The sequence below is a fragment of the Neocloeon triangulifer genome, unplaced genomic scaffold (genome assembly GCF_031216515.1).
Source record: "Neocloeon triangulifer isolate White Clay Creek 2 clone unplaced genomic scaffold, ASM3121651v1 ptg000022l, whole genome shotgun sequence".
NCBI classification, from domain to species: Eukaryota; Metazoa; Arthropoda; class Insecta; order Ephemeroptera; family Baetidae; genus Neocloeon; species Neocloeon triangulifer.
In genome coordinates this window covers 456,546-480,639 of record NW_026775562.1, presented here as the reverse complement: position 1 = coordinate 480,639, position 24,094 = coordinate 456,546, and the positions used below count along the sequence as shown (strand labels likewise).

The 24,094-nt window shown below is 31.8% G+C and overlaps 1 protein-coding gene across 30 annotated transcripts in view; it reads left to right on the top strand.

Annotated features, from left to right (window-relative positions):
• The window catches only part of LOC132204715 (coiled-coil domain-containing protein AGAP005037), a 99,837-nt gene that overhangs the window by 680 nt on the left and 75,063 nt on the right, over window positions 1-24,094 (top strand). For 28 of the 30 annotated variants that reach the window (XR_009442548.1, XM_059633398.1, XM_059633395.1 and 25 more), the window contains exons 2-4: window positions 20,552-21,139; window positions 21,607-21,939; window positions 22,934-23,493. Coding sequence is in view for 29 of the 30 variants with exons in the window: in XM_059633398.1 (XP_059489381.1) it covers window positions 20,592-21,139; window positions 21,607-21,939; window positions 22,934-23,493 (1,441 nt within the window). In the remaining variant the exon portion in view is untranslated. Of the gene's footprint in view, window positions 1-7,564; window positions 7,758-14,746; window positions 15,049-20,551; window positions 21,140-21,606; window positions 21,940-22,933; window positions 23,494-24,094 lie in introns of those variants that run through there. The other 2 variants (XM_059633382.1, XM_059633383.1) reach the window with 2 other exon arrangements.

Below are 24,094 nucleotides of genomic sequence, written 5' to 3'. Positions count from 1 at the left end.
GTAGTCATGCAGTTAATTCTGCGCCACAAATTTGAATAATTACAGCTTAAAATAACATGTTTTACAGTTGCTCATTTTGCTAATATTCTCGTTGTATTTTTGCAAAAAATATCTTTATAACTTCTGCAAAAATGAAAGGAATTATATAAAAACAATATGCATTCTCATTTACGAACTCAATATTTTCATGCATAAACCTTGCAAAATTATTATTTTATTTTCGATATAGGAACTTAATTAAATCTTTTATTATTAAATCCGGCGTCTTTTAAATTCATCGAATCAATCGTTACGCTATCGTGGTTGGACCAGTTTATTTTTAATTGCGCAATACCTCTCCCGCTTTTCATTCTCACCGTCCAGCACATAAATTCGAATTGACATCACCGACAGAAACAGATTAGTACCAATTTATCATTCATCCCCAGGCCCAATTGGTTCGGCCTTGGCTGTCCCCTAAAGCTGTGACAAACTGGCCGCCTTCTCTATGAATCTATTATGCTCTAGTTCTTGATCTACCGCAACCGAAAAACGGAGGAAGAGGAAATAAAAAGGACCCTCGTGGCTTTTACGTCGCAATTATATCCACCAGCTTCGAAGCACCCCCATTTCCACCCCTTATAAGCCAGACTGTTGATGCGCCCTAGAGGTCAATTCCCACACGCACTCACTTCCTTTTCCTCACTTTGGAATTTTTAAGAGCTCCAAACCAAAACGGATTAACTTATGCGATGAACTGTAAAAATTTCTGTTTTAAATGAATGAATGAAGAAAAATAATGCGTTTTTAGCCAAGAACTTCTTATTCTTCAGCGAAAGAAGATTATATATTCAATTGTAATCATTCGTGATATTTTCAATTGAATTAAAAATATGAAAACATTTTTTATTTTAAATATTTTATGAAGAAGCAAAATTGATTTGTTTGTGGTGAACATAATTTTGTGTCATCAACATAATAATTAAAAAGTTCTAAAATATAAATTCAAAAATTTTAGGATCTTCATGGAATAATCTGGCATATTTTTTAGTGCATCTTCACTCTCTTTTCATTCGTGCGGTATGTTTTTTTTCTTGGCAAGGTTTTCAATTCTTCGTAACATTTATCCTCTTTAAGAACAAGCCTAGCTCATTTATCAAGCTTCACACTTCTCTCTTTCTCTGACGAGAAATTGAACAGACACGTCTCGGTCATGCGTTCAATTTTTGAGAGGCTATTTTTAAATTGCCACCATGCTTGCCGGGCTTTCATCGACTTGTGTAATAAACTGACGTGCGCAGGGCTCTCGGACGCAGACAGAAAGGGTGTTATTTATTTTGTTTTTATAATCAAATCATATTTTATATGTGGAGGGCCGACGCCTATACACATCCTGACGGCAACTGTTGGCGCACGCTTCGCTTCAATTTAAACAACATATGGGGGTGGAATTCAAATGTTTCTGTTCGTTTTTATTTATCAAAAATGCCAAAATTATTTTGATTATTGAATATAAATGCCATGATATTGCTTTGTTAAGTCATTTAGAGTCAAAATTTAAATTTTTTAATTTTTTAAAGCAGGAAATCAATTGATAAATTAAACTTTGTACATTGTTTGTAAAAGTGATGAAAATAAATTAAAATAATTGCAGAACCATGCTGTTTTCAAGGGGAATTTATTTTTAAATATAATGCTTCAGTTTTTATTTCCAAACCTTGCTTGACTTGCTTTGATATTTGTTAAAAATTTGAAATTGTAAAAGATTAAACATTATCATTAATTACAATGATCATTTTATCATCATTTTCGTTTGCTCTTGCTCATGTTTAAATTTACATAAGATAATAAACTTTCCATTTTTGAAATCATCAAGCAAAAAGTACATTTTAAAAATTCAGACTGCATAAAACACGAAAATAATATTAATTTTGTTTCGTAATTATTTAATTTTCCAAAGAACTCTCTGCATTTGAAGTAATTTTTCCATTTTAAATCTGATGGAAATTTTTATAAATATTTACAAACAAAGATCAAATGAATAATTCATAATATTCGTAAAATTCTTGATTTAAACTACAGAAATTACACATAAAAATTGAGGGTGCTTATATTATATAGTTTCGTAATGTATATTAATAGACCTGCCCTCAATACGAACACATACATATACGATTCTCGAACAATAAATACATCTTATCGCAGCAGCTCATCGCGTTCAACGTAGGCATAATAATAATAAAACCGAGCACTTTAAAGCCGCCTACTCCTCAAGCACCGGCGGGAAAATAATTTTACACAAACGTCATTCACTCTGAATCGCACAATAATTCTCCAATTCAAAAATCCCAAGCCCATAAATATAAACACAGCTAGAGCGAAATCGTTGCTAAACAAATTATAAAACGGCCCGTGTAGTATAATTTCATGCAAAGCCTTGAGGTCCAAATGTATAACCAACAACAACAGTTACTTTATATTGCTTTATTGTCTAGGGCCGGCAAAAAGATGAGCGCGGGTGAATGTTTTCACCGCAGTTGCTCATCTCGAGTTGCCCTTCCGAGCACGCAATGTCGCCGTTTTATTCAAATGAGCAGGTGAATGTGTGTTAAACGTACGAGCTTTAATTTTTTGCATTCAGTCGTGAGCTCAAAAGCCGGAGAGATTATCCCGCATGCCAGAGGTGAGACCGGTCTTTTGGCCGGCGCAGTTTTTATGTCCGAGATGAGGCTTCGGATGACAAAATCCAGTGATCCTGCCGAGGAGCAATGAATTTGACCTCACGTATGCTGAGGATGCTTTATTATAAGAAAGGAAATGAGGAGAAATATCATGAGACGAGCTGCATGGAAATCTGCTGGCTTTTAAAATACGAGAATGTAAAAATATGCGGCGTGTGTTTTAAGAAGTCCAAGAAATTAGCTCACGAAAACCTGTTGATTCATTTTTATTCCAATTTTATTCTGACACATAAATAGAAAGGAATATAAAATTGTAGAATTAAATTTTGCAGTGAAAATAAAATAACTAAAAGAGGACAACAGTGATAAATGACTATTCATTAAATATATTAAAATCTAAAGTACTTGTCTACTTGATTTGAAATTTTAAAAGCATTGAATTAAATATTAACAAATTAATAAAATAAATAATATAATAAATTATTTTAAAAATAAATACAAATCTTATATTTTTTTTTATTTAATGTAATATAAATATGTGTATTTTTTTAATAACTTAATTTTAATTATATAAATCATGGCTTATTTCATATAATTGCATTGAATCGATAAAGAAAAGCTTGAAGGTTTTGAAACTGACTTTGATTGAAAACCACTTTGATTAAATCGTAATTTTTAAGCATGGCAGGAGTGTTGCAAATTTATAATTAATTGCAATAACTGATCTGCTTATTGACTTAACTACCAAATAAAATTTTGCTTTCAATTAAAAAATAATCTTTAGTTGTTTTTCATGTGATATTTATTTTATTTTCTTATTTTTTACGTGTTAAATCACTGTTTTTTTTTTCATTAGTCTAAACAAAGCACAGATTAATCACAATGCAGGCAGCACTCCAAAACTCAACGGTTTTGTTTCTCGATTCCCCTGGCTGAGCAAATTAAGTCTGGCTTGGGCGCCGCTTCCGAGAAAAACATCTCGGCCTTAATGAGCAGTAGCGATGGCAGATTACATTTGCCGGCGCGGCGGCCTAAGTGCGTCCCTCTCTTTTCTTCTGATAAAACACGTCTCATTGTCTGGGCTGCTCGAGGTGTAACGTAAAATCCACAAACACACGACGACGACCGAGAGAGATCATGATCTGAAAAGTGATGTTGATTTCAGGTGTGTCTCGTCGGCACAGATGTTTTTGAATACTTTTCGCCTAATCATCGTCAGCGCAGGCACTTTTTCAGCTGCGAGAATAAGTTAGAGGGACACTCGGAGCACACGCTCTTCAGAGGAGGTTGACCTCTCGCGCTTGAGCAAATAAAACAATCCGTGTGAAATTTTTTACTGCCTGGAATTTCCATAAAATTCTCTATTTCTAAAAAGAAAAAATTAGCAGTTCCATTTATAAAATTCAAATTTATGGCCTGTAAAAAAGTAACAAAAAGCAGAAGAAATATTTGATTTCTTCTCAAACGATCGAGAATTTTTCGCTGCGGTCATTTTGTTATCTCTGCAAAAAGAGGTTGAACGGTTATAAGGTTTCGCATCACAGCTCGCAAAGCAATTTTAAACTTCCAACCGCATGTCATTCTTAAACGTTTCTGTCAGAAACAACGTATTTCAGAAAACGATTGATTGAAAAATGATAAACTTGTAGATTCATGTCTTTATTAAAAAATTAAAATGTTCAAATAATTAAAATTTTGAAACAAAATTTGTGATAGTCAAATCAAATTATTAAAAAAAAATCGTGATTTGCTATTTTAAATGCAAATTAACTTTAATGATGAACCACAGTGCACTCTCCTCCTATAACGAGATATATCACCCAAATAAAAAAAATTAAAAGCTAAACTGCAAGAATTATAATATACTCATAATATATTTTCTAATGATTATGCTTTTATATTTTCAAACTTAAAATAATAAATATAATTATTAAATATTAAAAATCTACTGATTTTGCTGTCATAATAAATTCAAATTTCTCTTCGTATAATCTCATATTATTTGTAATTGACATTCACTGCTCGATTAATTCATGTTTGCAAACGGATGTAAAATGAACTCTGATTGCATCACCATACAATTCAATAGCAGCTTCCAAATCAGGCCGTATGCAAATCACAAAAGTGCATCTATTAGTGCAGGCGAACACTCGCGTGTGTCAAGCAGCTGTTGTGTCACGAAGAAGAATTGTGTGCTGAAACCGTAATGAACCGCCGCGACGTTTATAATGATTAGTGACACACACCGTAGTCCTTTGCTGCCAGAGATTATTTTTTCTCGTCACAGCACACGTAATTCTCTCAAGAGAGAGACGTCCGTTTTGCATCTCGTTAAATTATTTAGCGTGTACAAGTGAGAGCGACATGTGACTTCTTGTTCTCCCCTCGAAAGGTCAAAAGCTTGTACTCCGTCAGCTGATTCTTGATTTCAGCTTGAGATGAGCAGGAAGGCACAGTATAAGTGGATCAGTAATTATACAAGATATTGGAGGCTTTTAAATTATTTTTTTAATATAGACATTTGGAATCATATAAAATTACAATTATAGCTTGGTTATAATTATACTGCATTGACATCTGCTAAAGTTAAATGCCCAAAGTGATTAATTTTTTAAATTCTATTAATAATAAAATATTACTTTTGCAACTTCTTTATTTATATATTTATTGGAATTCAATTTGAATATTTCTTAACTGTCAAAAAAGTAATCTTTTATTGTTTGTTATTTAAACAAAATTTTAATTAATTTATAAATAATATTTTAAACTAAATAAATAAGTATTTAATAAAAATTAAAAAAGAATAAAACTAAAATTAATGAATATTATTGCTTATCTTTTAATTTTTAAATTACATTTATTAATTTTTTTGTATAACTTACGTATTGGCACTTTAATATCAGAGAACACTTCTAGACATATTTTTGAAATCATATAAAATTATAATTATAGCTGGGTTTTAATTATACTGCTTTAACGTCTGTAAAAATAGAGTGCCCAATATGTGATTAATTTGTTAAATTCTAATAATGAAAATATTCTTTAACACTTCTTTATTTATATATTTATTCAAATTCAATTTTATGTTAAATATTTCTTAAATTACAAAAGGGTAATCTTTAATTGTTTGTTATTTAAACTGATTTAAACAAAATTTTAATGATAATTATTGCTTACCCAGTGAGATTTTCATTGAGAATTCCACGTGATTGTATTAGAAATGAAGTCAAATCCACAGTGAGCAAGCAAGGAAATTCAAAACCACAATCGTCCCTCGTCTCGCGTCGTAATTGTGAAAATAATACTCTTCACCGCTTCATCAGAACAATCGCGCGGTTCAGTCAATGAAATAGACGGCTGGGAATATAAATCTGATAAAAAAAAAAGAAGAATATTTCCTCGAGCTTCGATTGTTGCGTGCAAATGAAACCGGTGAGAGAAAAAAGTGCGTTATATTATTTTTCTCTTGCTGGGATCGTTTATTGTAACGTTACAGATAAAGATTATATAGTATTATCTGTGTTAAGGGATTAAATTGCGTTGAGTAAAAATAATATTAATTATCCTTGTAATACTGACGCAGAGCGAATGCATTACTTTTCACTACAACCGCACTCAGAATTTAATGAGTAATGAGGTGGTGTGTCTTGTTGCATTGTTTCACTCATGACATTGAAAGGATTAAGCACGTGGCACCTCCAACAAGACGTTATATGATTTAAAATACTAAAGTTTACAAAATTTTAAATGTAATTAAAAAATATAAAGATAAAAAATATAATTCATTATTTTTTATTTTATTTATTTTAGTTTTTGTTTAAAATTGATTTATTTTAAATTATTACTTATGTATTGACTATACTTTTTTTTTAATCTAACAATTAAAAATTATTCTTTGGACTATACAAAAGAGATATTAAACTAAATATCAAATTTAGATGAATATATAAATAAAGAAGTTTCAATGAATATTTTCATTGTATGAATTTAATAATTAATGGCATTTTGATAATTGCAATTTTTTCCCAGTTATAATTATAATGTTAAATTATTCCCAAAACATGTCTCGACTAACAATTAATTTAATAGCCTCCATCATCTCTTATAAATAATTATTAAACCTAAAAAGTACTAAAATTTGGATTGATTTCTTCTGAACAATTAAAAAGGGAACGTAAAATTATGTTTGGCCAAGTTTTTAAAATTTATTTGAGATACTAAAATTAAAATTTCAATAACTTCTATTCAATTTTAAAAATGAAAATAATCTTTTATTTAATTGGTTGATTACAGAAAAAAATATAAAAGTTATGAGACTTTCTATGATTATTTTCACAAAACTGTACCACATGCAAATTTTAGTTTATTAAATTTAAATTTTGTATTAATTTTCAATTAATTAATATCCTGTACTTATTACTTTAACAAAAAATAAATTATTTATAATTGAACCTTGATCCTGTTAAATATAATTAACTTCTTTTACAAAATAATTATATAATCTCCATTAAAATCTAAGGTCTTAATTACTTGCATTATTTATTTCGATTTATTTATAAGCGCAATTTTCAAACGATAAAAACCCTTCCTTTCTTTCTTTATTCCATTCTAAGTGCATGTCATGAAGGCACCCGGTCATCGACTTTTTATGCTCACTACAAATTGCCTCCTATTGTAAGAGACATTTTTCACGCTTCGCCGACGAATTTTTCGTTATTTTTTCGAATGATTTCTGCAAACGCACTTTCGAATCTTATCGCGACGAAGCAGTTTTAAAAAAAGATACAATAATTTTACACGCAGCAATATTCCCCTTGCTTGATGTCATGGGAGATAGTCGCCCTACACTCGGCTGGCGCTAAAAACTCTCAGCGGCCGATTCCCATCTCCCACCATTCATAAAACGCCGGCTGGCGAACCAGCAAGTGAGTTTTAGTTCTTTCTGCATGCAGTGCAGTGCACACGGTGTTTCCGTCCCATCGCCGATGATTGATTCAAGCTCACGTTTTTGGAAAACATTTGGGAAGAAAAATTGAGAATATCACCCACGCCTGCCTGTATAATATATGGAGCGCGTCTCCATTTAACCCGTTCAAGGTGAGTTGCTTGACCTTTCCTCTTCGGTCCCAGCTGTGCTGACAGAGATGAATCCCCGCGGCGATTGAGTCGTTTTTGAGAGATGCATTCAAGTAATCCCTTCATTTCATTCGGATTGGTTTCTTATTTACATAGGCATTTTTTTTTCGCCGGATTATTTTGGTCCCGCGCGCGCGGCATGTTTTATTAATAACAAAATTTAAACCTCATCCGGCTGGTCCGAGCATAAATTTCCTGACGTCAAATAAAAAATCACAAAATGAAATTGCTCGGCGTGTGGGTGGGGAATTCTCACACTATAATTAATTCCTAATTCCCATTTTCTTTTTTATTAAGATTGAAAAATTGTTTTTAAATTGTTATAACCGTGAAATTGATATATTCAGCCTATTAAATTGATTTCAATATTACATCACGATTATCGTCACACGCCCGCGCTTTTAATGGTTTTTGTAAATTTCCGAACATTTTATAGGCACTAAATTTTATGCTCTCCTAAACGTAATTTAAAACTAATTATAAGTCACGCGCTTTTGTTACGAAAGGGGAGAACGCTTTTGAATTTTGTTCGGCTCGGGTATCGTTAAATTTGAATATTACGACCGGGTCAAAGGAGCGGCTCTACTACACTTTAAACATATTTCACCACATCTGAAAAGTGGTAAATTATTTTTAAAATTCCGAGCCACTTCAAACAAAACCGTTACGAAATACTTTGGTAAATACGTCTAGCAGAATTGGTGCTGGCGATAATTGAGTTAGTTTGCTCTGCTGGTTGCGTCACTCGCTCTGGAATTAACATGCAGAGAGTAAAGAGCAAACAGACCGAAAGTTTTATCAGGCTTGATTAATTCGGGTCGAGGCTGCACCCCCTCGTTTTTGTTCTATAAATCACAAAAAATTAATATAGATGCGCACCAGACCGAGGCTATTTCGGTGCACGTGAGAATCGAGTCAAGTGCAACCAAATGACACACACACAACACTGTAAATCAAAATCAAAGCAAGTGATTATGCAACCCGGCCGGCATGCAGGCTGAGCCATGTGGTGTTTGTTTTCGTTTCAAACTGCCGAGCTGAAGCAATCGCGAAATAAAAAAAACCGCTGACAAACTATTCAAAATAAATCTCATTGCCTTTGTCAGAGACTGTTTATAGTTTTTTTGGTGACAAAAAATTGGCAGCAAACGGGGTAATAAATATAATCTTGATTTTTAAAGTTCCAAAACTATGGGAGAATAGATAAAAATCTAAAATATCTTGATGCTATATTACTTAATAAACATATTTTGAGTTAAGTTTTTAATTTAATAAATATTTAAGTTACTTTGTTTTAATTAACTTTTAATTTTTTTTTAAATTTTCCCACAACATTAGTTATAATGCGTCAATTTATTTTAATATTTACGCTATAACATTTTTCAACACTAATTTTTTTAATTATATAACCCTTAATTTAAATATTTAAGTACCATTTCACTAAATATTTCAATTTATCTGTCAAAGATGATGTAAGGAAAGGATTTTTTCGTTTTTTTTTCTGCTTCATATAAATTAATTGTTAATTATGCATTATAGACGATATATATTCAATTTTAAAAGGATACGTTTTCAAAGAAATTTTCAAGTGGATTCAGGAACTGAGCGAGAAAACCAATGCTTGAAAAACAAATTCAACGGATACCTTAATTTATGAAGCTCAATTCTAAATAATATTCTTGACCCGCCATGCATCGTAAAGAAAAGTGACAAATTCATTTCATACATTAAGTGAATTTCACTGTACTTAATGACCTTTAAATGCAATTACCATATCAAAGGGAAATTAAATGTCCATTTACGGTCGTCCCGTTGGTATGCAGTATAACAGCTGTTATTACACACACACACCTCTGCAAATACAAATCAAGATTTTGCGACACACCCGCACGCGTGCCTGTTTTTATACTTCCAGCACAACCGTTTTGCAATTATTTTATAAACACTGAGCGACCCAGCGCAATACTTTGGAAATTGAGCGTGTTTGAATCGCGTGCTGCTCACCCAGGTTTAATGAATATTAAACTATATTAGCGGTTGTACCAAAACCGGGCTCTTTATTATCAGAAGAGTTCAAAACTAGATTATCGTAAAATGCTCACAACCCGTTTATGTATGTATGTATTTCTGGCGCGCCGTGTGTTGTGAACGTTTTATTATATCGTTTTTCCCTCTTGTTCTCTCATGACAGTCGTGACGATACAATAAATTAATATTCTGCTCGGCAACAGAGAGCTTGTTCTCGACGGCTCGCCAGATTGGAAAGACACTCTCTGCACTATTATCCAATTACTATTAAATAACGCGTTGGTAATTTGACAAAATTGTTTGAATATTATTTGCATTAAATATGGAGAAATCAATTTTCGAAAAGAAGATGAAAATCGTACCAAGAATTTTATAATCTCTTCTTAAGTAAAGGGAAAAAGAAAGTGAGAAAGCCTATAATTATGTATAATACATAAAATATACTGCAAAAACTAAATTTTAAATCTTAGTTTGGTAACATCGGGAAAATAATTATGGCAAAATTAGGCTGCAATAACCTATTCAAGTTTAAGTTTAGTAATATCTGCAGATTTCATTTTTTTTTTAAATTAACCTCAATAGTATGTGAGAATAATTCATTTTTTTATTTAAGAAACAGAATTAGACCAAAATTGTAATTAATCGTAATAGATTAGATTTTTTTTATTTGTGTTGTGATTTAAAAAGCAAAAGCATGTTAAAGCTTTCAAAATTGTTGTTATATATTAAGAAAAAAATTAATTTAATAATAAAACTTAAGTTTTGAAGTATAAAAAATTGTTAAAAATTATAAAATCAAAATCTATTGCATAAAAAGATTTTAAATTTTAGACTATAAATTTGATAAATCAAAAAACCAAATTATAAAATTATTATTTTTAGTAAGAAAAAATTTTCTATCAAAACTTTTAAATTGCACCTCTAAAAAAGTAGTTTTCAACCCACTTTTTGACTAATCTTTACTCAAAACCTTTAAACCTCCTATCAAGACATACTTATTTTCCAAAACACAGTTCTTAAAAGATTTGCTTAATTAAGTACAAAGATAATTTTGCAGCTAATTGTTAAACTTAATTTATCTTATAAAATTGTTAGAATTTTTAAAACAATTATTTGCAAAAGATTTTGTAACGTACAAAAAACATTCATTCACATATTCTGCACTTCACTTCACCACATCTTTTATTTATTTTACTTCCTCTCTTTGGAGGCAATAAAAATTTCAAAAGTGCCAAAAGTCACTGTTTGTTCAATGTTCAGGCGATAAAATATCAGACGCGTGCAGAATTTATCTCTCTTTTTCCCTCGGTAATAATGCAAACACAGAGGCCACCGTTTTTTTTTACCATCCATAGCGATGCACGACGGCAGAAATGTATCAAAAGCTCGTTTTTGTATGCAGGACACGCAGCGAGAGCGAGATAAGGACCTCTTATCACAACTTGAGCCGGCGGAGAGCACATGTAAACGCCCGACTAATAATCATTACGCCTCGCGCTGCAGACAGGCGGATCGTGTTTGCTCAAATATTCCGCCCGTCGGCTCCGCGAGAAAATTGAATTAATTTTCTAAAAGAAATATAACAAAAACATTGTCTCGCCGTTTAAAAATGTTTGCGCCAAAATTTCTCCTCCTTTTTCGCGCCCTGCAAAATTTTTATTAAAATACGCTTAACAAAAATTAACATAATCACCAATTGGGAGTGGCGTGAATTGTAATGGATATAATGATATAATTTTTAATTCATTTTAAAATGTAATTTTAATATTTTCCCTTTCAATCATACAACTACTAAAAAAATATTCTCTAGAAACTATCAAGCATAATATAAACCTGAGAATGAAAATTCTGCAGTATATAGATATTAAAAGTAACTAATAATGCTCTTTAATAAATTTTCAATGATACTTGTGAATAAAAAATATAGTAAATAGTTTTTTTAAATAAATATAAAAATAAATATTTAATAAAATATATCGCTGCGGGTCCTTTTAAATGGGCTAAATCCATACCCGGTCAGGTAGCAATTCGGCTAAATCCAAAAAGAGCTGTATAGCAAATTGGCTAAATCCACATTTGACCAAAAACGCGTTTGCTTTTGTAATTGGTTCATTTTCACCTTATGGTTCACAAAATATCATTAGATGGCCAAGTTCATATGGCAATATGGGTGGGAAATGTGCCTGATGATGTGCAGTGGTTATGCAGCCATGCCGTACACCGTCGATTTTTGATGCATAATATTAAAAATTTGACTTTTAGTATTTCTGGTTCTGTTTATTCAAATTTAATAATCTTGGCATCGTTTGAAAGCTTATTTAAAGATTTAATACCAACTTATCAAGAATTGAATAAGCGGCAGGATCAATTAATAACCATTAACATAATTAAACTAAATTACTCCAATATATTAAGTGTCATTCTTTTCAACAAGCTGCATGCTGATTTGCTTTGCACCGCTATTTATTTGTTAAAACATACTATTCTATATCTGAAGTAGCACAGAAGAACTTGAAAATTATCAATAATGGAATAATAGTATAACAAATACACAAAAATATCGATCAACCAATAATAAATTACAGACCTGTTTAAAATGAATTATCATTTTTAAAAAAGACTGCTCAATTGAATAAAAATGAAATTAGATATTTTAAAGCAGTAAATTTAATTTTAGATATAATATATGCTAAAATCCACAGATAATTAAAATTCCGCCAGAAAATTTGTTTTCTTTGTTTGATCTCTTTCTCTGTTTTAAACACTCGTACTACTTGAAGCAAACTAAGCAGGATTTTTCGACGAAGCTCGTTAAAATATTTATTGTTCTTTTTGTGTTTATGTATTAATAAAAATTAATAAAATAATAAAACATCATTACATAACCATTAAATTTATGTTAAATAATATATTATTAATTACCGTTAAAAACTATTTATAAAAATACTATGAAATTATTTTTAAAAATTTTATTTATTTATTTAAATTCCAATTAAAAAAATTATCAATTTCTAATGGAAAAAAAGATTTATTAAATAATAGATTTTAATGCACAAGATTTTATTATACAAATTTATAATCTATATTGTTATTATAACTATTTTTAGATTTTTTTTAAGTTTGAAAAATCTTCTAATTATTTGGTACAACAATTTCTAAGCTCTAGCAATGAACAATAATTTTGAATTTAATAAGTTTTGAGAAAAAAAATTATCTACTTAATTTTAAAGTACACAGGACAGTTAAAAATTATCCTATAAATAAAAACAGGAGGTATACCTAGTGCACACCTATTGGAAATAAAAGTGAAGAGAATTTTGCATAAAAAAAGTTACAGCGGGCAATAATGAGCAATAATTTTCAAGCGGGAACTTGTATATCATAGATTTGGAGTAAAAATAATAATTAAAGATTTTTAATATTCATGAGACGTAAATGAAAGTTAAGAAATGTTAAAATTAATTAAATAAAATTGATTATATTCACCGATATTATAATTAAAATCATAATAATCAGCGATATGAGTTCACTTATTATATATATACAAATCAAAGTAAATCGACAAGATGATACCCAAAAAAATGTTAAAATTTATTTTTTCTTAAAACATTTATTGTAAATTTGTATATTTGTTGCCTGCAACAGTAAAAGCAACATTTTATATTTAAATCAATAATTTTATTGGGCTTTGTCAACCCCATTTTAGGTTCCCATTAAACAAATTATTAGTTTGAAATCAATTTAATGTTGCAAAAATATTGTTTATGATGTCCTTAAACATAGTCTAAATGATTGCTACAACCGCGCACAAGGGTTCAGATTTAATTCAGTGTTTTCTTCCTGCTGAAAAGTTTGAAAAAGTGGATTTAGCTCATTTGCTAGCTGACCAACCATGGATTTAGCCAATTTGCTACCTGACCGGGTATGGATTTAGCCCATTTAAAAGGACCCGCAGCGATATATTAATTATTTACTTGTTATGGTTTTATATTAATTATTGGGAAATATCAAAAATACATAACAAGGATATTATAATATTATGCTAAATTAATTTTCTACAAGAAAATAACGAATCACTGTATCTCGCTGTTAAATTATTTTTTGTGCAAAAATTTCTCCTTTTTCGCGCCCTGCAAATTTTTTATTTAAATACGCCAACCAATTTAACACAATTACTGAATGGGTGTGGCTTGAGTTGTAATGGATATAATTTTAAATTTAATTTCAAATTTATAAATAATGTAAATTTTTTTATTTTATCTTACAGAAAAGTATTACAGATGGAACGATAGAATTTTCATTCTGTAGAAAGTATTTCTAAACTGATAGTAAAAATTCTGGGATATATAGATAAGAAAAGTAACTAATAATGCGGTTTAATAAATTTACATACCAGCTTGTGAATAAAAAAATAATAAGATTTTATAGAAAAAGTTTTTTAAATCAATAAAAAAAATTAACCTTAAATAGAAATAATTAATAAAAAAGAAATAAATTATTTCTTGCTATGTTTTTATATTAATTATTGAGATATAAAAAAGGATGATATATGCTAAATTGATTTTTATATAAGAAACATTATCTCGCTGTTAAAAATTGTTGTGCAAAATTTTCCGCTTTTTCGAGCCCTCCCAAAATTTAATTAAATTGCGTTAACCAAATTAACAAAATACCGATTGGGCGTGGACCGTATTTTTATTCTCACAATGAGCAGGAAACACAGTTCTGATCAGCCAGATAATAATGAAAGCAGATATAAATTAACGATTGTCAAACAGCTGATATAGTTCTTATCTGGAGGTGCAGCGTCGTCTCCCCTTTTTTTACCTTCGAGGAAAGAGAGATGTTTTATTTTACACCGTTGTACGCAAACAGTCACGCCTTCAAATTTTTTTATCGCTTTCAGTTGTAACTTTGGCTTAGCAGTGTTTGCACGAACCGATTATATGGTGTTTAGTGTTTGCGGTTTTGGTGAAATAGAAGCGTCGAAATCGGATCGTCGCCCTCGAGAAATATATAATAAATTTGCCTGCTGCTGTTCGGTTTGAGGTCGCGCGCGGCGACTCTTTTTTCATTGCTGGTGAACACCATCGACCTTGCTTGCTAAAGTTTCAACCGGAGTGCTTGGTTTAAGTGATTTTGCAAGTTTGACGAGGCGTTTTACTAACAATTAGTTTGGTGCATTTAAAACGATGTTACATAAGGATTCTGAAAAATGTTGCAAGTAAGTTTCCTTTTTTTAGTATTCATATATCATCCAATTGTTTAAAGTTTCTCTGCATTGCACACAGTTTTGTGTAGAAAAGCTACAGGCACATATTATTTATTTTTACATTATATATATTTATAAATATTATTTAATATTATCAAGTTAATAATATCGAGAAGTTCGCCGCCGAAATAGATTAAATCTCATACATAAACCTTGAATACTCATCGATCACATATAATAATTTAATAAAAAAAATTTGTACCAAAAGTCTTGAAAAATCCAGTGCCAATTTTAAAAGTAACAAAGTGTTTAACACGTATAACAAAAAAAAAAAAAAAATAGGAGGAAATAGTGTTAAATTATATTAATTGCTCAATTTAAATTAAATTAAACATTGAATTTTAATAGATAGATAATATATAAATTGAAATTAATAAACTTTAAAAAATATTATTATTTTTTTTTTAAACTAAAAATTGGTTGATCATTGTTTTTGTAGTCTTTGAAACGAAAAATAACCTGTAAACGTTACAAGTTTGCTTAAGCTGGCGGTCAATTGCACTCCCCTTCCCTTTCTTTCAGACTTAACTGATAAGCACACTTGCATGTTACTAATTTTAAGAACGTCTCTCGCCGTCTCAGGTCGCGGTTCGAGCCAGAAAGAAAAGTGAATGTGTTACGCAAGAAAGATAAAGGAAGAGATAATAATGCGGCGGCGTTCACTTACCAGCACCGGCGCCCTGCTGACCGAGACCATTTCCTTGTAACCCTTTCTGATTGAAAATGCGTGTTGCGGAAGAAAGGAAAATCTCCATTCCGATAAAAGAATTTACATTGCTGGGGCGAGTTTAAAATACACAAATTTATCGCCACATTCCTTTCGCTTCTGTTTATTTCTCAAAAGAAATGTGATATTCTGTGTTTGAACACGAATTTCAAAAGTGTCGGAGGAACATAAATAATCGGCAGACGTCTTTGAATACACAAATGGGCGAATGAAAATAGAAAGACAAGAATAATAAAAAGCGGGGTTCAAAAGAGCCGCCGGCCTGAATTTTTGCCACTAAAACACGAAATATGTGCGAGAGAGCTTTAATGTGGGCTAGGAGAGTAATTCCAAGTAGATTAAGGGGTGTATCCCTCAATAGACCACCTGCCGTGCGAGTTCTTTCTCTAGAAAATCTTCACGGCAGCCGCGGGCCGCCAATTAAATTCAACCTTCCGATATCCTCAAATGAGCAGCTGAGTGCTGAAACATGCAAGAAATCCATTATTCACTGCGCCTAGGAATTCAAAGTCACTATTCTATATAATTTTCTCCCCCTGTTTTACGTATTAAATATTACTTACATAAATTTTAATGAATGGTACAAAAAATTGCAATAATTTATATTTTGAAAATTAATTTTGAATAAAACGGTAAATTGTGGTCCTTTTCGTACTTTCCCTGAACTACTACAAAATTTAGAACAAAGTTATATCTTTAATAAATAATTCTAATCCTTCTTTTAATGCAGAATATCAAGTTCGCAATTTGTATATCGAATAAAATTAGATCAAGATCTGTGCAATTAAAAAATTGGGAGTAACGCAAAATCACAATGCGTAGCGGTTACTGACTTTCCCTCCTGGTTCACACACACATGTCGGTCTCAAATGTCAAAACGAAATGCCTTCGCTGTTTTGAGATATTAAGTGACTGAAGCCGAGAGCTTCTCACATTTCTGGAATGAAACGCATAAGATGGGTGTATAAATATAACATACAACAATAATGCCATTACGTATATTATTCTCAACCGATGGCACGACTCCATCGAAGGCAGCCAAGTGAAAATGAAATCATTTTTTTTTTTATACAATTCTGTTCTCGCAAGCATTCGCAAGTGATGGGAATAATGATGAAAAATGAAGCGCTCAAGTCAAAATGCAAAAGACAAATGAAAAGAAAAAAATCTGAGAACATACAAAAATGCTTGTGTGAGAAAGTGTTTATAATTAACTTATTGTTTTTAAATCCTATTAAAATTTGAAATTCATATATCAAATTTGGACCTTAATAGAGACATAATTTTTAGTAAATATTTATTTCTTTGTTGATGACTTTCTGTCTCATTTTGGCAACTTGCAATTTTTTTTAATTTAATAATAAAAGTGATTAAATAAAAGCAATTAATTTGCAATAATTATGATAATTATGAGAAAGTCCAAATAAATAAAGGATACTCAAAATTAAAATGATAATGATGAATGAAATATTTATTGAACACCAACGGCGCACGTATACATGCATGTTATATAATAACACTCAAAGAAATGCACATAAATTGTTCAAAGTTTGATTTTCGATGTTTCCGAAAGTGATAATTTACTCACTTTACATTCAAAGAGATGATATAAACCAATTTGTTCATTGCAAAAAGTGAAAAAGTACATAGAAATTTTTTTTGCAGCTGCAACTTTTTAAAATGTAAATAAATTTTTAAGTTTAATTGTATCAATATAATGAAGATTAATGAATTTTAAAAATAACATCAATAATCACATTTTTTTATTTTTAAGCTATTAATTTTTATTGGATGCAATTTTTTTAGATTTTAAAATCTTTGTTTATTTATATAGACTCGATTTTAACCTTTGAAACGTTCATGATATTCAAATTTAAAATTTATTGGTTTTCTTCCCCAGAATTCTACACATTATGTCTTAATAATAAGACTACTTCTTCTTCTTAATTATCTTCATTAAAATGATAACGAAACCGTTATTTTCTTGATTAATTCAATTAAATTTTTCCAAAATCTGCACTTTTAATATATCTGTGAACTTGAACAATATTAAAGCTAAAATCATCTTTTTCATGTTTTTTTTTTAAAGTAATTCTAAATAATTCCTCTTTTTTCCAATTCAAATTGCATCAAGTTCTCCCAGATCTTGTTTACCGTCCCTTTCATTGTTGTTTATATCCTACTCTGGTCACTTATCAAGCTTCGTGTCAACCAAAGAGACGCGGTTTGTATATTATTTCAGTCTGTTTCTCTCCCTTTCGCGCCACTGCTTTCCCTTTCGTCATTCGCAGCTGCTGCTAATTTGTGCAGATTTTACATAATATACCTTCCATCAAGAATAATGCGCTTTTTTGCTTGACTTGCTGGTGGCAGAGCTAGGGAGGGTCTTTCTCTCTTCAGTCCGATTATAATTATTCAAGGGCGCGCGTAGCAGAATGTGTGCCTAATCTGTTTGCTCAGCCAGCCCTTGGGCATGAAGTCACGTTTGCCGCGAGTCCAGTGCGTGCCATGGAGATGTTCCTCTTTATGCATTTTGTGCGTACGTATGTGACTTTGCCGCGTCCCCCTTTTTTGTATTGTAATCGTCAAGGGGACCGACATTTACTGTTTCATTTCTTGTGCGTCTCTCTGCTCCGATTGATGGGGAGGAAAGTAAGAAAGAATATATTTAATACGGCGTGAGAAGCAGCAGAGAACGTCAGACTGACTGGTTCTCCGTTCTGCTCTGTCTGGCTTAATGAGAGTTGATCAATCGAATATATTGAATGTGACATTTTCATTGTCTTCTTCTACCGAATGTAAAATTAATTTATTGCATATGCTACGGCATTCATTTTTGTGTCCGATCTCTTGATAATTGAAATAAAATATATTTTTTAATACTGAAATCAAATCAAAGTTTCCACTTGAATGCTGTTAACTAAGTATTTGTCAATTAATAGATCAATTTAGAAATTTTAAAAGCAAATATAAAGTAAGTTTCATTTATTCAATAACACTTCTCTATTATAAATTTTCAAACTGGAATATTAAAATTCAAATGAACTTATGTGGCATATAAACTGAGATTTATATCCATGTTTGGAGGATCTATACAATTTTTTTACTTATTACTGGATTCAATATTATTGATATACAAACTTTTTTGAATAAATTAGATTTTAGTAAAATATATCATCTCTAACTACCAAATAAAATTTATTTCATTAAAAATCTGTTTTTTTTTTATGATGAGAATAAATAATAAAGGAACAAGTACTAAGAAAGAAATTCCACAAAATCTATAATTATATTTTCGATTTGATTTGTTGTTAAAATAAAATGAAAATATACATGTAGCTTCGGGAACTTCTAGCACTAATTTTAAGGTAAAAAAAGTAAACGTTACATACACATATCCCATTAAAGACAAACACTTTTACACTAAATTTTAGTTGGAAATATTTCAGGAAATGAGGGAATTGGTTCTTGTTTTCAAGCAGAAAAAGTCTAAATTGTTGAGGAATTTATTGAATGCAAACAATGTATTTTCAATTATGTCCACAAATAAACAACAGAAATAATTGAAAATAAGTGATAATGATTTGTATAAATATTTTATTTGTAATAATAATAAACCTTTTCTTTTTACAGATTTAAATTAATTCCAAATATTAATTTAAATATAATTTTTTTTTTAATTTCAAATATTTTATTTTATTTAGTTTCATTTCCACGCTTATTTCTCACGTACTGACAAATTAAAAAAAAAAATCCGTGATTTCTCAATTAGGATGATACAAATGATCCAAAATATACATTTAAAACTTCGATCAATAGTGACAGGGATGTTAACAATTTTGTACAAGTACATTTAGTCAGACTAATGGGAGCCAGTTTCCTCAACCACGATAATTTTATATCCTGCACAAACAATTAATATTTAATTAATTTAAATAGCTTAAACAACACAGTCAATAACTTCAACAAATATTGCCTCAGATGGCTTTGAATTTGGCGAGTTTAGTTTAGTGCTGTTGCCTTGCCTGCCTTTTGAGATTTTACGGTTTTCAATTTTTAAAACAGACAATACCCATAATTGGGTGATCTCAGGAACAATTTCATAATGAAAACGGATGATTTTAATTTTTTTAATGCGATTCTGTTTCTTAAAGAGTGATAATTTTTTAAAGATAAACTCTTTATGAATAATTAATTCCGAAATAAAAATATTTTTCAATTAAATTTTTGTTCCAAAACTTGTGATAATTTCCCTATTCAAGATAAATTTAAAATGGCACATCTTTCATTAAACAGAGCAAAGCAGGCTAACGATATCCTTATGATTTTCTAGTAGATAAATCAACTTTTTTTTTTTAAATAAAATTATTTGCTTAATATTAATTTTGTTCTTATTACTACTAAATATTACGGAAAACAGGAAAAATAGAATAATTCCATGCAAAAATATGCAATAAAAGGTCTTATAATATTCATTGTAACATAAAAGTTTTGATAAAAATTAAATTTGTTGTGATAAATTAAAATTTTTCAATTTCTTGTGTAATAATAATATTTTAAATGAAAATAATTCACATTCCAAGAAGATCCATTAAAATGAACTTTGGAGTGAAAAACTCTTTTAAAAATTATACATTTTGGCAAATTAAACTACCAAGCATTTACATATCTCCAAGTATTCTTTGAAGTTTTGCATAAACTAAGCACGTACTGCGTTGGCTGTTGCAGGCTCGATGCGTAGCGGTGCCCACGCCTTGGCTCCTCCAGCATGGCAGACGGCTGTGACAGCGACCCCGACAAGAAGAGCACCAGTGCGTCCGCGGAGAGCAAGCGAGGAGAAGCTCCGCTCTGCAAGAGCGAAGCCAACATCGTCCTGCACGTGCCCAGGTCGCCCGAAGAGCACCTTTCGGACGCCCCCGTGCCGGCGCCCAGGACCAAGTTGAACAACAAAGTGCCCACCCTGCTGGTCCTTTTTCCTCCCGAGGGAATCAAAAAGGGCCATTCGAGGGAGGAGGAGAAAGCGTCGGAGAAATCTGTGGACCGGAAAAACATTTTCATCGAACCAACGGTCGAAGAGCTCAAGTTGGGAAAGGACTTGGCCTCTTTGGCGCACCCGACGGCCCCAAGAGTTCCCGCCCCTCTGGGGTCCATCAAAAGTCCACCACCGACGGTGCGCGGCCCAAAAGGGGTCAACCACCCCCAGTTAAGCGAGTTGCTGAAGAGCTGCAAGGCCAAGTACAAGGTCGTTTTCCAAAAGAAACAACCCAGTCCGCCACGCATCACTCAAGAAGAGGAGGATAAAAACGACGCAAATAGGTAAAATTATTATTATTATTTATTTATATTTGTTTTTTAAAGCATTAACTCACACATTGTTTTAAAATACAAACTGAAAACTATTAAAATTAAGAGTTTTCTCTGCTGGGAATTTTTTGAGATTTATTTAAATTAAAAAATAAGCTAGACATGATTTTTTTTATTTTATTAAATTTTTACATTGACAACGTTGTTAAAGTTTTTCACGCCAACAAGTTTCAGAGGTAATTTTTACCCTACTTAAACTTAACTGTATGCATATTTTACAAGTTTTTGTGGTGTTCAGTTTCAAAACAAGCAGCAGGCATAAAAAAGCGGCGATGCGTAAATTACATGAAAACATGTGACACGAAAGAAAGACATAATAAGCAGTTTAGTTCAAGACCCCCTACAGGTCATGGGAATTAAAACAATTATTTTTGCTAAAATTGACCTTTCTCTTTATTTTGGTAAATTATTTTGTGCAGGTCCGAGTCGGGAAGCTCGAGCAGTCGATCTTCCTCAGACAATCCGGACGCGTACGCCGACCTGGTGCAGGAACTCGCGCGCCACGAAAAAGCTGTTCGGCAGCTGCGCGAGATGCCTGTCCACGAGACGGCCTTCCTGACGGCAAACTCGCCGCAACCGGCGCCCACCAAGGGCTACGACACGACGGACGACGAGCTGGACGGCATCCTCAGGAACAAGCAGCGCCACGAGCACTCGGTCAATCTGCGCCAGCAGAACGTCATCAGAGTGATCAAGCCGGCGCCGCTCAACAACGTTGTCATCAGAAACAACCTCACGTCGCCGACCAACAGGTCAGTTTTTACTTTTCAATCCAATTGTTCTGAATTTTCAATTTGACATTTTTGAAATATTTCTTACAATTATTTAAAAAAAAAATAAACATTCTAAAATGCAGCACACCTTATTAAAATTATACATGCACATCTAAATTTGATATCGCTCCTTAATTTAATTCAGGATGCTAATTTCAGGCAAAACTTTTTTACAATTTTTATTTTTTCGAATAAGGATCAAGCGTGATATTTTTTTACATTGCATTTTATTTGTTAACAGAATCGTGTGCTCATATAATTTTAATAAGAGAATGGATAAATTTGCATTTTTGGAAAGTTTCCAATGTTTCCATGCATGAATTAAATCGATTAAAAAATTGAATAAAAAGTCAAATCTCTAAGCTTCGAGCAAAGGATAAAACCAATTAATAAAAAATAATGCGGCCAAAACAAGCTTTGCAAAAATAAAGTTAATTTTTTTCAATAATTTCACTATCAAGCTTATATGGTTCAAACAACATATGTATTTTGAATATTAAAAATTACTATTTATTTTATAAAAAATTATAAAAATGTTGAAATATATCATACTGATTTGTGAAGTATTAAAAATAAGATTAAAAAATACTTAAATAAAAATTAATTCAATTCTCCAGATCTATTATGTACATAAAATTACATTGGAATTTAAATTATGTTAAAAGAAGAGTCTTTAAGGAATAGACCAAGGTTTATTGAATTATTGCTGCTTTATTTGTCCCATTGTTACAAAACGTATATTATAGATTACATATTAAATAATAATAAATTTTTGAACGGAGAGAACATTCAATTGTTGGACAAAACAAGAATTTTGCTAAAAAAAATTTGATGTAGCAGCTCTCAAAAGTATAATCTTTGAGAAATTAAATGATTATATTGAAATTTTAAATGCTCCTTATTTATTTAAGATACATATCTTTACTTTAAATAACCTCGATCAATATTTAATTATCAATAATTTTGTTTCCAGATATGAAATGGAGCGTTATCAGCATCTTCTCCGCGAGCAGAACTACCGTCTGCAGTTGCAGGAGCAGATTCAAAACGGCCTGACCAACGGCCACCTGGTGCGAAACGGACCTTTCCGAAACTCGGTGGGAACCTCAGCCTCCCTCAACCGAACCTTTCCGCAGCCGCAACAACAGTCCCCGAGTCTGCAGCAACAGATGATGCGTCGCAGCTACTCGTTGAACGCAGAACAAGTGAAGGCGGCGCGCAAAATGAATGGGACGCCGACCTCTCCGAAGAGGGTCAGTTTCTCGACCCTGCCCTCTTCAAACGTGCAGAACAAAGTCAATGGAAATGGCACGCCGGTGCCCAGACAGAGCAGGCGTCCTGTGAGCAGCGATTCCGTTTTCTTCCACAAACCGCTGCCCCCAGTACCAGAGGCGCGCACGTGGCTGCTCGGGGGCGGCCGTCGAACGGCCCCCAAGGCCCCCGAGTCCGAGTCTGGCAGTGAGGCCGGTGAGATCCAGCGAATCCTGTTCGCCAACCACCCGCGCCGAGGACCGTCCTACGTCAGCTTCAGAGGTGAGTACAGAGATGGCGTCAGGGTGGTTCAAACCGAAAGTGGGTCGCTTCACACTTTGCGTCCGCACCCTGTTGGACGGGGTTAATTTTTAATGCACGACACACGGGGTATGGTTGCTTCAGGCGCGCCTCGTCTTTCTCCGCGTGAATAATGAATGCGAGCGCTCGCGTTTTAAAGTAGAACCAATTTATGCAAAAGCGAATTTACGGCCGGGATGTCGCACACAATTTTACTGCGCCCTGTTTTTTCCCCTGAATTTTGCATGGAAACATCAATATATATTGGTGCGTCGTTTATTCGGAAATAATTTTTAATCTACAGATTATAAAGAATTATACAGTGTTTAAAACATAAGTACTTATAAAATTATAAGTTTTGCATTTTTATTTTATTAAATTAATTTAATTTTTGAGTGACTGACGCATTCAACGTTTTAGATGTTGATCATTCTTTTAAAACATTGGTTAGTGACTTTTTAGTAAATGGAAATTTTTAATTAGACTGAAAATGTTGGAGATGTCTCTGCAATGCTATTTCAAATATATGTTATGAATTATATGTATCTTTTTTTTATCCCCTTAAACAATTTACTTAGTTGAT